We start from the raw sequence: 14,745 nt of genomic DNA on the forward strand, positions 1-14,745 counted from the left end.
TTTCCCAGCAGTCCACGGTGAAAGCGGCGCCGCGGTCGACCTGGGCCAGCGCCTTGCACACCTGGCTCTGCGTCTCCATTATGAGAAGCCCCATGCGACTTCGCATGTCTCCGCCCCAGTCGCGCAGCTCTCCCAATCCGCTCACCGGAGGAGCCATGAAGTGCTCGCACCGCCTTGCCAGATCTTCCTCGTCCTCCTTTCCCCACAGCTTTTCCCGTTGTAATTGCTGCTGCTGCTACCGCCGAGGCTGCTCCTTCATCTCCGCCCACTGCACCAGACCCAGCCCGGCCAGCACCGCCGTGGCTCCCGCAGTCCAAGCGGATCGGCGCCCGGGCTCGCAGGCGAAGGGTGGGAGTGCGCAGCGCACTTTCCTGGCTTGGCGCCGATCCGGACGGCTGCAGAAAGAACTGGGCACCGGCTGTCATGTCTTTTCTGCCGTGCCGGGTTCGGCACCTGGGCTCCTGGGGTTTAAGCCTTTGGGCCGGCCCGTGCTGCTCCAGGATGTTCGCTTCGGGCTCCTTGGAATTGCTGCTGGGCGCTTCTTCCCGTTGGGGCGATGGTGAGTGGACTGCGGGAGCCACGGCGGACTCCTTCCCCACGAGGTATTGCTCTGCATTTCACCACCTCTTCCAGGCTCGCAGCCACCCACCATCGCCCCAACGGGAAGAAGCGCCCAGCAGCAATTCCAAGGAGCCCGAAGCGAACATCATGGAGCAGCACGGGCTGGCCCAGAGGCTTAAACCCCGGGAGCCCAGGTGCCGAACCCCGCACAGCAGAAAAGACATGACAGCCAGTGCCCAGTTCGTTCTGCAGCCGTCCGGATCAGCGTCCGGGCTCGCAGGCAAAGGGTGGGAGTGCGCAGCGCATTCTCCTGGCTTGCTTACCTTAGCTCAGTGGTTGGGGGGGTCAAACAACCCTTTCACAGGGGTTTTGATGGTGGTGCAATACAGAAAAACGAGCGCAGCCCTCGCCATCCGGAATGAATGGTGCTGTTGTGGCGGTGGGGGAGGGGGCGGCAGAAGCGGGAAGAAGTGGTGTTTGCGATGGCTGGAAGCTGTGGGAGTGAAGCACTACTTGAACTTGTGCGGCATGAGCATTCCGCCTTGGTATATTTGTGTCAGGAGTGGCGCAAGGCAGCCTTTGTTTCCTGCTGCCTGGGACTCAGAGTGGTAAATAGCGTCTGATCCGGAGAGCTGCTGGATTTTGCTCTCTAATCCGGCTGCCAAATCGGCCCCCTGCAAACTCTCGTCTCTCAAGGAGCGCTCCCTGAAGCGGGGCTGGAAACTTTGGTTGGACTGCTTGAGAGAGGAGAGCTTGCAGGGGAGCGATCTGGTGTCTGCAATGGAGAGCGGCATCCAGCTTTTTCTCTCCGCTATAAGAGCGCTGTAAGAGCGGCAGCCCTCATCTCCTAATGTTTGGGACTCGGAGCGGTAAATGGTGACTGGTCCGGGGAGCAGCTGGATTTTGCAGTCCCAAGCATTAGGAGATGAGGGCTGCCGCTCTTACAGCGCTCTTACAGCGGAGAGAAAAAGCCGGATGCCGCTCTCCGTTGCAGACACCAGATCGCCCCCCTGCAAGCTCTCCTCTCTCAAGCAGTCCAACCAAAGTTTCCAGCCCCGCTTCAGGGAGCGCTCCTTGAGAGACGAGAGTTTGCAGGGGGCCGATTTGGCAGCCGGATTAGAGAGCAAAATCCAGCAGCTCTCCGGATCAGATGCTATTTACCACTCTGAGTGCCAGGCAGCAGGAAACAAAGGCTGCCTTGCGCCACTCCTGACACAAATATACCAAGGCGGAATGCTCATGCCGCACAAGTTCAAGTAGTGCTTCGCTCCCACACTTCTTCCGGCCCTCAGTCTCTCAGGGAGATGCTTGACTTCCTCTCAGCCCCAAGACACTGGCTGGCCCATGAGATGAGAGAGAGAGAGAATGAGAGAGAAAGAGAGAATCAGAATGAGACAGAGAGAGAAAGAGACAAAGAATGAAAGAGAGAGAAAGACAGAATGAAAGAGAATGAGAGAAAGAGACAGAGAGAATCAGAGAGAGAGAGTGAGAGAGAGAGAATGAGAGACAGAGAAAGAGACAGAATCAAAGAGAACCAAAGAATCAGAGAGAGAATGAGAAGAGAGGGAGAGAAAATGAAAGAGAATCAGAATGAGAGAATCAGAATGAGAGGGAGAGAGTGGGGAGAGAGAGAAAGAGGGGGAGAGAGAGAAAGAGAAAGAGCGGGAGGGAGAAAGAGAAAGTGGGGGGGAGAGAAAGGGGGACAGAGAGAAAGAGAATGAGAGAGAGTGGGGGGAGAGAAAGAGAGTGGGAGAAAGAGAGAAAGGGGGGAGAAAGAGAATGAGAGAGAAAGAGTGGGAGAGAGAGAAAGAATGAGAAAGAGGGGAGAGAAAGGGAAAGAGTGGGGGAAAGAAAGAATGAGAAAGAGAGGGGGAGAGAGAAAGAGAATGAGAGAGGGGGGAGAGAGAAAGAGAGAATGAGAAAGAGTGGGAGAGAAAGAAAGAGGGAGAGAGAGAGAAAGCGAAAATGAGAGAGAGAGAAAGAGAGAATGAGAGAGAAAGAGTGGGAGACAGAGAGAGAGAGAGACAGAGAGGATGGAGAGTGCCTGAAGGACCCCATCCCGTACTGGGAGTCCAGGTGCTTCAGCAAGCGGGGCACTGGATTCGTATTAGTGGTCTGCGAAATTTAAAATTATGAAGTTGGTGGTCCCTGAGGTCCAAAAGGTTGGGGACCCCTGGCCTAAGACCATCGGAAAACACATATTTTTGATGGTTTTAGGAATAACTTTATCGTTGGGGGTCACCACAACATGAGGAACTGTATTAAAGGGTCGCGGCATTAGGAAGGTTGAGAACCACTGCCTTAGCTGCTTGCCTTGCTTCGCTTGCCTGAATCCATTCCATCAGCAAGCAACTCCCTGCCTGCAACCAAGCAGGCAGGGAGTTGTGGACTTCAACTCCCAGAATTCCTCAGCCAGCAAAACAAAGCTGGCTGAGGAATTGTGGGAGTTGAAGTCTACAAGTCTTAAAGTTGCCAAGGTTGGAGACCCCTGTTCTATTGGGTACGTAAGTTTTTTTCCCCTTTGGGATCTTTAAAAAAAAATAGTTAATTGGGTTTTTTTTTAGTTCTTTTTTAGACCTAGCCATTTAAAGTTTAGGAAGTTTTAAATTTAGCTTTCATATAAAAATAAAAATAAAATAAAATAAAATAATATTTGTGTAGCTTTCTGAGATTTAGTGTGTTTCTGTAGTGTTTCACTCTAACTACACAAACACACAAAATCTCACAAAGCTGTATGTGGAATTTTGTGTGTGTGAAGTGTGAAAGTTGGGTTTTTGGGCTTTTTGTGGCTGTGTGAAGTTCCTGCTTGTTGCAGGGGCCATTTTGGGTCTAGCACAGCTACTTTTACATTGTGGATGAGCCAGTTGTGTTGTGTTGTGTTGTGTTGTGTGTGTGTAAAGCGTGAAAGTTGTTTTTTGGGGCTTTTTGGGGCTGTGTGAGGTTCCTGCTTGTTTCAGGGGCCATTTTGGGTCTAGCACAGCTGCTTTTACATTGTGGGTGAGCCAGTTGATGTTTTTTTAATTTTTATTTGGTGTGCGTTGGAAGAGGGGTAGTCTTATACGGCGAGTATAGCCCAAACCCTATATTTTAACAGGAAAAGTAGGGGGTCGTCTTATACGCCCAGTCGTCTTATACGCCGGAAAATACGGTAATATTAATTTATTCTAATGTTTCAAATATTTTTAAATTTTCTTAATTAATCTAAAAACTGTTTTAAGACAGATACCATGAGACATGCAGCCCAACTCTGTATAGCCAAACTGTATTTATTTTTCCATTCCAGAAAGTGTCGGCTATTCTGCATCAAATTATTTAAAAATATATTTCTGAATAGTTTTACAATTATTTGTAGCTATATTGTTTATAAGGTAAACTTACAATCTTATAAACTTTATAAGATTGTAAAGTATACATTGAACTTCAAAACAACTTCTAACAGTTTGACAATCCAACTGATAGTTCCAGGTTGCTTCTCTCCTTGATTGGTTGATGATTATTTATTGGCTAAAAATTCATTTCTTCCCAGAGGGACTGACTCTTTTAGTGTTGACAGATAACTTCCCCACAAGTTATAGACCACAAGCTGGGCTCTTATGGGTTCTCCCCAGCATTTTCAATATCCCTAGGCTTTGACCAAGCTAAGCAAGTAGTCATTAATAGAATAAAAGACATGGAGTTCCATTCAGAAATAAATAAGTTGCCTCTCCATAGTAGGAACAGAATTAACCAGGGGGTGTGGGATCCATCAAGATATTTAGAGGACCTGATCTTCCCGAAACATAGAATAGCATTCTTCAGAGCCAGATTTAACATCCTCCCCGCAGCACTCCTCCAAGGCAGGTATAATAAGAACCCATTAGCGGAACAAGTAAATATATGTGGCAAAGGAGAAGTCGATATCACACATGTTTATTGCACTGTGAGTTATACAGTTTTTAGGTCAATGCATATTCTCCCCTTATTAGAGAGATTACCAGGGAGAACAGGCAATTTTTATGTAGACTATCTCCTCCAGGATTTAAAGCAGGCTATCACACGTGCAGTAGCAAAATTATGTGCAGCTGCAAAAACCACAAGGAAAATTTAATTACAGAATTAAAGATGTTTATTGCACAAATTTCTTGTAGATATCTCTAACAATTTTTAGAGAATCTATATTTACACTCATACTTACACACTCTCCCATCATGTAACCAAGGGTAAGAGCCATACAGTTTGATACCATGTATTTTATTATTATTATTATTACTAATATCTTTTAACACTATTGTAAACAGTGATAATTTTGTCTATTGCTGGTCTGTGACCGTAATAAAGTTTATTATTTGTGGCAAACCCCCTTTTATGAAACAAAAATACAATGGAAAAATCCTTCCTTTCTATGAACAATAATGTCTGGAATCAACTTAGAGTAAATAATAAGTAAAATAAATGGGTAATATAAAAATGCAGTCTACTATTGAAATGGCTATGCAGGCAAACGCAAATATACCATCACAGATAGTTTCTGAAGAAGCTGAGTTTTTCAAAAGCCATGGCTACACTAATACTTCAAGGTGAGATGTTTCTCAGTTGACTGCCTTTGAGAAGCAGCTTAATAGTTAAAATATTATTTTTTCACTACTGTTATAAGCAGACGGGGAAAGCAAACATGTTTTTGGCAACATTGCTATCAATGGTCAGATTATTTATTTTAAAGACCAATTATTTTATTCTAGAGTATCATCCTGTGTATCATAATGGGTATCTCTATTTTTTGCTATATATGCCATTAACCTTGGCAATCATGCTCAGATGTTCTGCTTAATTTTATTTATTCTAGCCAATCTATATAGTTTCCAGACATTTTGCATTACTTCAGACCAGAAGACAGATACATTTGATGCTGAAAATATATAAAATTTTCTGACATCTGTTATGTAAAAAGGTATTTCATTTTGGTTTCTTCTACTTCTAGCATTCAGGCTTAATCTGCCAAAAACTAATTACAAAATAAATATGTCAAAGCAGGATTAAATGCCATACAAATCAATATTTATGCAATATTGTAAGACTACAAAAGCACTTGAATTATATTCTGAAATAATAAATTCATACATTCTTGCAATATAGTACCTCTGAAGTACTCTCATTGTTGATATCCACTGCATTTCCAGGGACTGCAGATGAATCCGACTCAGAGCTCTGGGATCCAACCCTGCCTGGAGTCTGAAAAAAAGAGAAAATATAATATATTATCACTGTCAAATTGCCTTGCTCTAGGGACTACTGGCAGCAGTAAATTTATTCCCATGGATTTTTCTCTGATTAGGATTATTCACAGGTGTAGGAAGTAACAATGTAGTGACAATTAGTTTGCATAGAAGAAGCCAAATAAAATAACTTTCTTGAGGCAGAGTTGCTAAAATTTTATTTAAAGAAGGCATACAACAAAAATATCCACTACCAGTAACTGCTTCTCTTCACATATATTTCCCTACAGGATAATTCTATATGTAATGTGAATATACAGATATACCATACAGTGTGAATCATAGGTTTAAGACAACAACTTTCTTTGACTACTTGCTTATCTAAATACTCCAAGTTGCATTTTTAAATACATATACTGAAAACTGAACTTAAAAAAAAAAATTCAACCTTCAGATCTTCTACTTATCTGCTCAATTTGTGATATTCTCAGATATAATATAGTTTATATTTTAGCAACCAATTAACAGAAAATAAAGCTGACCTACAAACTTTCAAATTACTGTATGAACTTTCATCAATATAAACAAACATCCACAACTCCCAACTAGGTCCCAGAAGTTGGGGAAGAAGGTAGGAAAAGATTAGTTTACTGTGCACCATATATGTACGGGACTTTCTCCTGCCTTCTGTTCACATATTGTTCGCTGATCTGCACATATACTGCTCACTTTCACTTATGTAACATAAGAACACCACTCATATTTTTATGCTTGTTTGGTCTTACAAACAAACTGGACTTTGAATAGCCTTTCAGTGTGTAACCTGTCTGTAAGTAGAGGAATGTTGTAATGTAAATGAATATCTGAGTCTTCAAGAAAGTTTTATTTTAATTAATAAAAAAAAAATTACAAAGATTCCATGGAAGAAGAAATAATGGAAAATTCCTAAATGGGTGGGTTTTAAAAGGAAAAACTAAAAATACAATTATAAAGAAGTCTAATGAGAAAATGGAGAACAGCAGAAATGACTAATATGGCTATATAAAAAGTCCTATGAAGATATGAAGACCAAGCCTCCTTCAACAAGAATATATTTCACCATGTAAATATGAAGAAAAGGATGAAAAGTAAGGACTGAAGCTTGAGTCATAGAAATATGTCACGGAATACATATTTAGTTTCAAAAGATTTACACTTATAGGCTCAAATGAATTTGCTGATGGTTTGAACTTTTATGTATTATCTTCCAGAAATCCTGGAGAATAGCTGATATGCAGATGACTAAATAAAAGGAAATATTGCCCCTAACTTCAGAAGGTGGGAAGGGAGGATTCAAGAAACCACAGATCTGTCAAAACACTGTCTGGGAAATTTAGAAAAGATAACAAGATTAATTTGTAAGCCCCTTGAAAACAATGCAGTAATTACTAAAAATCAGCAGAGATTTGTTAAGAACAATTTCTGTTCAGACTGGTAGGATAGCCACCATTAAGATGAGTATTCTCCCCAAATTAATATATTTGTTTCAAACCACACCAGTTAGCATTGACAAAAAATTTTTTTCGGATCTAAACATGATAGTAAGGAAATTCATCTGGGGAGGGAAAAAGCCGAGAATTGCGTTACGTTCTTTGCAGGAAAAAAGAAGTAAAGGTGGATTTGGGCTTCCAGTTTGGGAGATATATCACAGAGCTGCTAATTTAGTATGGCTACAAGAGTGGGCCACATTAAGAAATAAAAGAATTCTACAATTGGAAGGGCATGACCTGCAAAGAGGCTGGCATGCCTACCTTTGGGATAAAGGAAAGGGGGCAGGGATATGTTTCCACCGAAACAAAATTAGAGATACATTAATGAAGACATGGAAAGAAATTAGGCGTAAACATTACTTTAAAATCCCAAAATGGATCTCTACAATGGAGGCAATGATCTACCCAAACACAATAAGCAGAGAGAAAATGTTCACATACCAACACATTCTAGATAACAGTGGTAACCTTAAATCTAATGAGATATTGAAAGAGCAAGGGATTCATATAGATTGGTGGCCCTATTTACAGATAAAATCCCGATATAGGAAAGATAAACAGGAAGAAGGAATAGAAGCGGGTACAAATAGTTTTGATAAAATATGGTTGGGCAATGAGAATAAACTATTAGCTAAATTATACTCCTACCTGCTCGAATATGACAGAGAAGGAGAAATAAAGACCAAATGATCGCTTGGGGGAAAAATATTGACTCAAAGATAAACTTGGATGATTGGGAAGAAATATGGAACAGCAATCTTAAATTGACAAGAGCAATAAGCTATAAGGAGAATCAGTATAAAATGTTGTATAGATGGCATTTAGCACCATCTAGAATTGCAAAGATCTATCCGAATGCAAGCCGCAAGTGTTGGAAATGCGGCCACCATCAAGGTACCTTCTACCACATGTGGTGGACGTGTCCGGAAGTGAGGAAATTCTGGAAAAAAATACAAAAATGGATCCAAGAAATATTAAATGAGGACATTAACTTTCTGCCTTAAATCTATCTCCTGGGAGCACTAAAACGAAAATTTGTTAAGGAAAAGAAATATCTGATTATTCATATTGTCACAGTTGCTAGACTCTCCTATGCCAGTTGCTGGAAAGAGAAAGGATGTCCAACTGAGGAACAAGTAGTCAATAAAATATTGGATTGTGCAGAAATGTGCAGATTAACGTATGTGTTAAACGGAAAGGAAGACTCAGAATTTTACACAATTTGGGATTTGTGGTATAGGTGGTTGAAAAATAAATGCAAAAGTTAACTTTTATTAGGACAATGTATAATTACTAATTAAATCTATATATTATTGTTGTATTTAATCTTACAAATTCACGTATAAATTGTATAATACTTAGATAATTGATTAGATTCCATATTTGTAAATATACAAGATGACTACACGTTGCCGAACCGTAAAGTTTGAAATGTAATATATTCTTTATTCAATAAAACTTCATAAAAAAAAAAATTCTGTTCAGACTGCTATGAGGAATCATCTCTTGTAGGTTCTGCCCATCTTGTACAGACTATTCATATACTTTAGGTCCCATTGATTAAACAATGTCATCTGACTGGGCCCAACAAGTAGGCCTTCTCTATCATCCTATCTGCCCTATGGAATAACCTCTCAAAAGCTTCTAATCTGATCTTATTTTAAAAAAACACTTTAAACCATTTTTCCCCCATGACATGGAATAGGGTGGATCACACCCAGATTGGGGAAATGTTTTGTGTAACAGAATGTGTTGTTTTGAATCTCCATATTGTCTCTTTATTTTGTTGTTTTTTATTCTTCTAATCCATTTTTAAATATCGTATTCCACCCATACTTGCCATGGAGTAGGGTATCTTCATAAATTACTTGATAATTAAATGAATGAATAAGGCCTTGTCAAAATAACTCCATCCCATTTTTATTAAGTTCACTTTATTAATACTTATGGGAATGCTATATCTGTATTGCCAACCTAGTAGCACAGGTGTATATACTGCTCCATAGACTTTTACAGCACTCTCTCAATTTCAGCACATTGCTCCCAACAATCTGGGTCGTTTTACCAACCTTGAAAGGATGAAAGACTGAGCCAACCTTGAGCCGATCAGGATTGAACTCATGGCTGTGGGCAGAGTTAGCCTGCAATTCCACATTCTAACAACTGCGCCACCATGGTTCATTAGTCACAAAGTGGCTGCAAAAGTGGGAAATCCAATTTTAGACAGCAATATTAAAATACATTCTGAATTACAATTTGTTCCTTTGTTGACCCTATTCGTTCTTCCGAGGTGATTAAAATGAGAACCCAGATTGTTGGGGGCAATGTGCTGACTCTCTAAACCACTTAGAGAGGGCTATAAAGCACTGTGAAACAGTATATAAATCTTATTGCTATCAGAAGAGAAATAATCCTTTCTTAATCTTAAATTCAATACCCAAACAGAGTATAAATACAACGGGACTTTATACTCTTGGATGTCTGTGAAGTTAAGTATTATTTTCTAATAACAATTCTTCAAGGTCACTAGTACAGAACTTTTCTAGCTCTACTATCAAAAATTCTTTAACTGAAAATACCAATATGAAAGAAACTGCCATTGGAACATAATCTTTATTACAGGAAATATACATTAAAATATCTAGGTACTATTAAGTACACATAAAATTTTATGCTAGAAACTTTTTTATGTTATAGGTAATCTTTGGATAAAGATGGGACCAGGAATTCTGCTAAGCGCAATATCCTATGACCTCATTGACTTATGACGGTAGTTCCAGTTGCAGTCATTAGGCGAATTGTCACAGCCATTAGACATGACATCATGTAATCACTATTTGTGATCTTCTGCCAGTTTCCCATTGACTCTACTTGTTAGAAGACGGCAGCAAAGGTTGTACATGGTATCACATGACCATGGGATTCTGCAAGTATCGTAATTGCAGGCTGATTGCCAAGTGCTTCAATTGCGATCACATTACTACAGGGACTCTGTAGGATGCAACTTCAAGGACTGTCCATTAGTCTCCTCATTCAGCACCATCATAGCTTCAAATGGTCACAGAAAAAGTGATAGTGAAGACCATCTGTATTGTATGAGTGATTTTATTAGTACCATAGATTACCAGATTATTAAGCGAGTGAGTAAACTCACCAGTTACTATATATGGAATACTATATATATCAAATATAAGTTATCAAGATATGAAAAAAATTAGATAAATATAAGCACCAAAAACAATTACAATACAGGGGCAAATACCAGAAAGATATTTGACAACATAGAAATACAATATTTATTCTTCTGCTTGGATCTATGAAACTACAGATGACCAAAAAGTGAAATTATAAGATCCTACACACATACACACACACTCTCTCTCTCTCTCTCACTCTTCTGTGACATTTCTTGCTTCTCAATGTTTATCAATGTTTATGAATGGTGGTAAGACAGTAGATGACAAATGATAAGACACAAAGTGCACATACTGTAATGTGAATCCAAGAATGCTAGTACAAGTTCATATTCTGGAAATACACAGGAATATGAATCATGCCATCTGCATTGGCAGTTCTCAAAAAGGGAGGAGCATTAATAGCTACACAACAGAAGTAACTTCTCACTCGATTCTAGAAGAATCTTCACATAGGGATCCATAAACAGAGAAAGTTAAAGGGAGAAGAGGTGTAACCGACAAAACTTGCATTATGACTTAACAAGCAAATTTTGTATTTATGTACTTGCATCAGACACTGAAACTCATGTAAATTAGGGTTTGTGTTGTTAAGTTACAACTTGCACTCCATCCACATGGCTTTCTTAGGATGCCTATAAATGTTCCCTATTGAACAGAGTGAATACTTACAGAATTTCAAAAACTGATGTTCTGATTTCAGAGTTTCTCAACCTTGGCAGTTTGAAGACGTGTGGACTTCAAGTCTCAGAATTCCCCAGCCAGCTGGCTGGGGAATTCTGAGACTTGAAGTCCACACGTCTTCAAACTGCCAAGGTTGAGAAACTCTGGATTATATGGTAAGGAAGTGTTTCAGCTGTGTAATCTTTTAAGGGACAAGACAGAGAGCATGAGTATCCCACACATCTAAGTTCTATCTTCCCAGAAGTCCAACTATAACAATACAGCCCCTAGGCATTGTTTACATATACAATTTCACAAATTCCATCCACTCCATCTTCCATTCTGTATGAAAATTTGCAACATTCTTATCTTTATTCACCCCGTCTTTTCACCTTCCCCGATGCATATTTCAATACAGCAGCAAAATGACTTTAAACAAAATCCATCTCTTGTTAAAAGTACAGGTACTTCTGTTTTGTCATCAACGTGTATCTGAAAAGGACCATCTGAGGGAAGACGTGCAATACACAGAAGTTATGTGAACCAAATGTCCAACAGCGCCTACAATTGTACAGAGCTCTGATCCGCTGTTGTGATGAATGGATGTATGTTTGTCTAATTCATATAGCCACCAGTCTCATCAAACAAGCGACTCTAGAAAGAAACGCAGGAACGGCCAACACCCTCAACAGAAACAGCCCAACGACAGTTAACTCTGCCAGGCCTTGGAGCAACATTCAGAGCCCGCATCCTCCACAGACGGAAAAGTCTGTCTGTTCCAATCTTCCTTTCCTTCTCCCCGTTTTCCCCTATCCAAGATGGAGTCCCACAACTTCTCCCGCCCGCCTCTCTAGCCCCAGTTTATGGACGATCCCACGGGAAGCCTAATGCCGCCCGCCCTCCATCCGCAACTCCACGCCTCTCCTTCGACACCAGTCTAGCCTTCCCGTCCCCGAGAGACCCTATTGCTCCCAGCCAGGCTTCTCTCCCACCCTCGGCCACGAAGAGCCAGGGGGGAAAAGGGGGCCTAACGGAGAAGGGCCAGAAAGAAGGGCAGTCGCAAGAGCAGCGCTGCTGCTGCTCACTGGGAAGAGAGGGAGCGGCCAGCCCCAGAGGCCTGAGGGAAGTCAGGCAGGCAGCTGGGTGTCAAAGCGGCCACTCGGGTGCTGGGCCGGCTGCAGGAAGTGCCGCGGCGCCTCAGGCAGCCAACCCAAGCGCTGCAACAGGGAGACCGGCGCGCCGCCGCCGCTGTCCCCCTTACCCTCTGTAAAATCCTCCTCAGCATCGCGGCAGAGGTCACGTCCCTCCAGGGAGCGACGACTCCAGCCTCAACGCGGCCTCCCCACAGCCATCTCCAAATCACGGGCTGCCCCCGCCCTCCCGCTCGCTCCGGCCCGACTCGTTCCGCCGCTCCTTGTCAAGCAGGGAAAGGCGCCGCCAGGAGTAGGGCGGGGAGACGGGGAAGGAAAGAAGGGCGGCCGAAGCCGCGAAAGGGAGGCGCGCCGCCCGGCCTCCTTTCCTCCGCTTTGGACTGGCGGAGGTGGGGCTTCGCGCTGTCTGGCGGAGAGGCGGAGCTGTCGTCGGTCGGCGTTTGAGTCTGGTCCGAGGAGCGAGGGCGGATAGCGGGTGATGGTGACTCTCAGTCCGTGCTGACGGCGGGAATCGCCCTCGTCTTCCTCTCTTCCGCAAGGCAAGGCGGCAGCGCTTCATCTCAGCTTCTCATCGCTTGTCAGTTGCAGAGTTTCCCCAAGTGACTCTGGCCACGTGTCAAGTGCATCTTTGCAGGCATGACTGCCGCCCCATCCACACAGACTGTACTTGACGTTTAGCTCTTCTGGGTCCTTTGAGAACGGATTCTAAAAATACGGCACTCTGAAGGAAACCATTCAGCTGTCCTCGTGATTTTCCAGGCTGGCCCACTGATACGGGTGCTGAAATAAACCTGTCGAAAGCTGAACGTTTTTTTCACCATCTCCCACCACCCCTGAATGAGCCTCATTCTTAAACTCAAGGGAATACAAGGGATCGCATGGAACATGGTCTTGGAGGACTAAATATTATTTTAACGTTTAGAAGCTTAAGAATTCCAACAGCAATTTACAGTATGCTGCAGTTAACTGTGAGTTCACATACAGTGCAAATACAGTCATTGACTGTAACAGGATATACTCCCCCAGGATTGCAACCAAAGAATTATATCTATGGGAAATAGTAAAATAACTACTTAATTAGCCCGACTTACAAAAAACAATAAAAAGTCAATTCAAGTGAAAATAAATAATCTTACTAAGTAATGTTCAGCTCTATTCTTATTCTACAGGTGAAACTCGAAAAATTAAAATATCGTGCAAAAGTTCATTTATTTCAATAATGCAACTTAAAAGGTAAAACAAATGTATGAGATAGACTCATTACATGCAAAGCGAGATAGTTCAAGCCTTGATTTGTTATAATTTTGATGATTATGAAAACCCCAAATTCACAATCTCAGAAAATTATAATATTACATTAAATCAATAAAACAAGGATTGTACATAGAACAATATCGGACCTCTGAAAAGTATAAGCATGCATATGTACTCAGTACTTGGTTTGGGCCCCTTTTGCATCAATTTCTGCCTCAATGCGGTGTGGCATGGATGCTATCAGCCTGTGGCACTGCTGAGGTGTTATGGAAGACCAGGATGCTTCAATAGCGGCCTTCAGCTCTTCTGCATTGTTCGGTCTCATGTCTCTCATCTTTCTCTTGGCAATGCCCCATAGATTCTCTATGGGTTCAGGTCAGGCGAGTTTGCTGGCCAATCAAGCACAGTAATCCAATGGTCATTGAACCAGATTTGGCACTTTTGGCAGTGTGCGCAGGTGCCAAGTCCTGCTGGAAAATGAAGTCAGCATCCCCATAAAGCTCGTCTGCGGAAGAGAGCATGAAGTGCGCCAAAATCTCCTGGTAGATGGCTGCGTTGACCCTGGACTTAATGAAGCACAGTGGACCAACACCAGCAGATGACATGGCTCCCCAAATCAACACAGACTGTGGAAACTTCACACTGGACTTCAAGCATCTTGCAGTGTGTGCCTCTCCATTCTTCCTCCAGACTCTGGGTTCTTGGTTTCCAAATGAGATGCAAAAGTTGCTCTCATCAGAAAAGAGGACTTTGGACCACTGAGCAACAGACCAATTCTTTTTTTCTTTAGCCCAGGTAAGACACTTCTGACGTTTGTTGTTCAGGAGCGGATTGACAAGAGGAATACGACATTTGAAGCCCATGTCCAGGATCCGTCTGTGTGTGGTGGCTCTTGATGCACTGACTCCAGCCTCAGTCCACTCGTTATGAAAGTCCCCAATACTTTTGAATGATCTTTTCCTGACAACCCTCTCCAGGCTGCGGTCATCCTTGCTGCTTGTGCACCTTTTTTTCCCACACTTTTCCCTTCCACATAACTTTCTATTAATGTGCTTTGATAGAGCACTTTGGGAACATCCAACTTCTTTTGCAATTACCTTTTGAGGCTTTCCCTCCTTATGGAGGGTGTCAATGATGGTTTTCTGCACAACTGTCAGGTCAGCAGTCTTTCCCATGATTGTGATTCCTACTGAACCAGACT

At 42.2% G+C, this 14,745-nt stretch overlaps 1 protein-coding gene across 3 annotated transcripts in view; it reads right to left on the reverse strand.

The window, feature by feature from the left end:
* EEA1 (early endosome antigen 1) overlaps positions 1–12,950 on the reverse strand; it is a 58,183-nt gene extending 45,233 nt beyond the window's left edge. The window contains exons 1-2 of one of the 3 annotated variants that reach the window (XM_070947958.1): positions 12,401–12,950; positions 5,659–5,769 (exon numbers count right to left, since the gene is read on the reverse strand). In XM_070947958.1, the coding sequence (XP_070804059.1) occupies positions 5,659–5,769; positions 12,401–12,424 (135 nt within the window). In that variant the 5' untranslated portion in view covers positions 12,425–12,950. The remainder of the gene's footprint in view (positions 1–5,658; positions 5,770–12,400) is intronic. The other 2 variants (XM_070947957.1, XM_070947956.1) reach the window with 2 other exon arrangements.
* Positions 12,951–14,745: the final 1,795 nt, after the last annotated feature.

Source organism: Pituophis catenifer, unplaced genomic scaffold (assembly GCF_029215685.1).
Source record: "Pituophis catenifer annectens isolate HBS135680 unplaced genomic scaffold, rPitCat1.0.hap2 SCAF_7, whole genome shotgun sequence".
In the NCBI taxonomy this organism is placed as follows: domain Eukaryota; kingdom Metazoa; phylum Chordata; class Lepidosauria; order Squamata; family Colubridae; genus Pituophis; species Pituophis catenifer.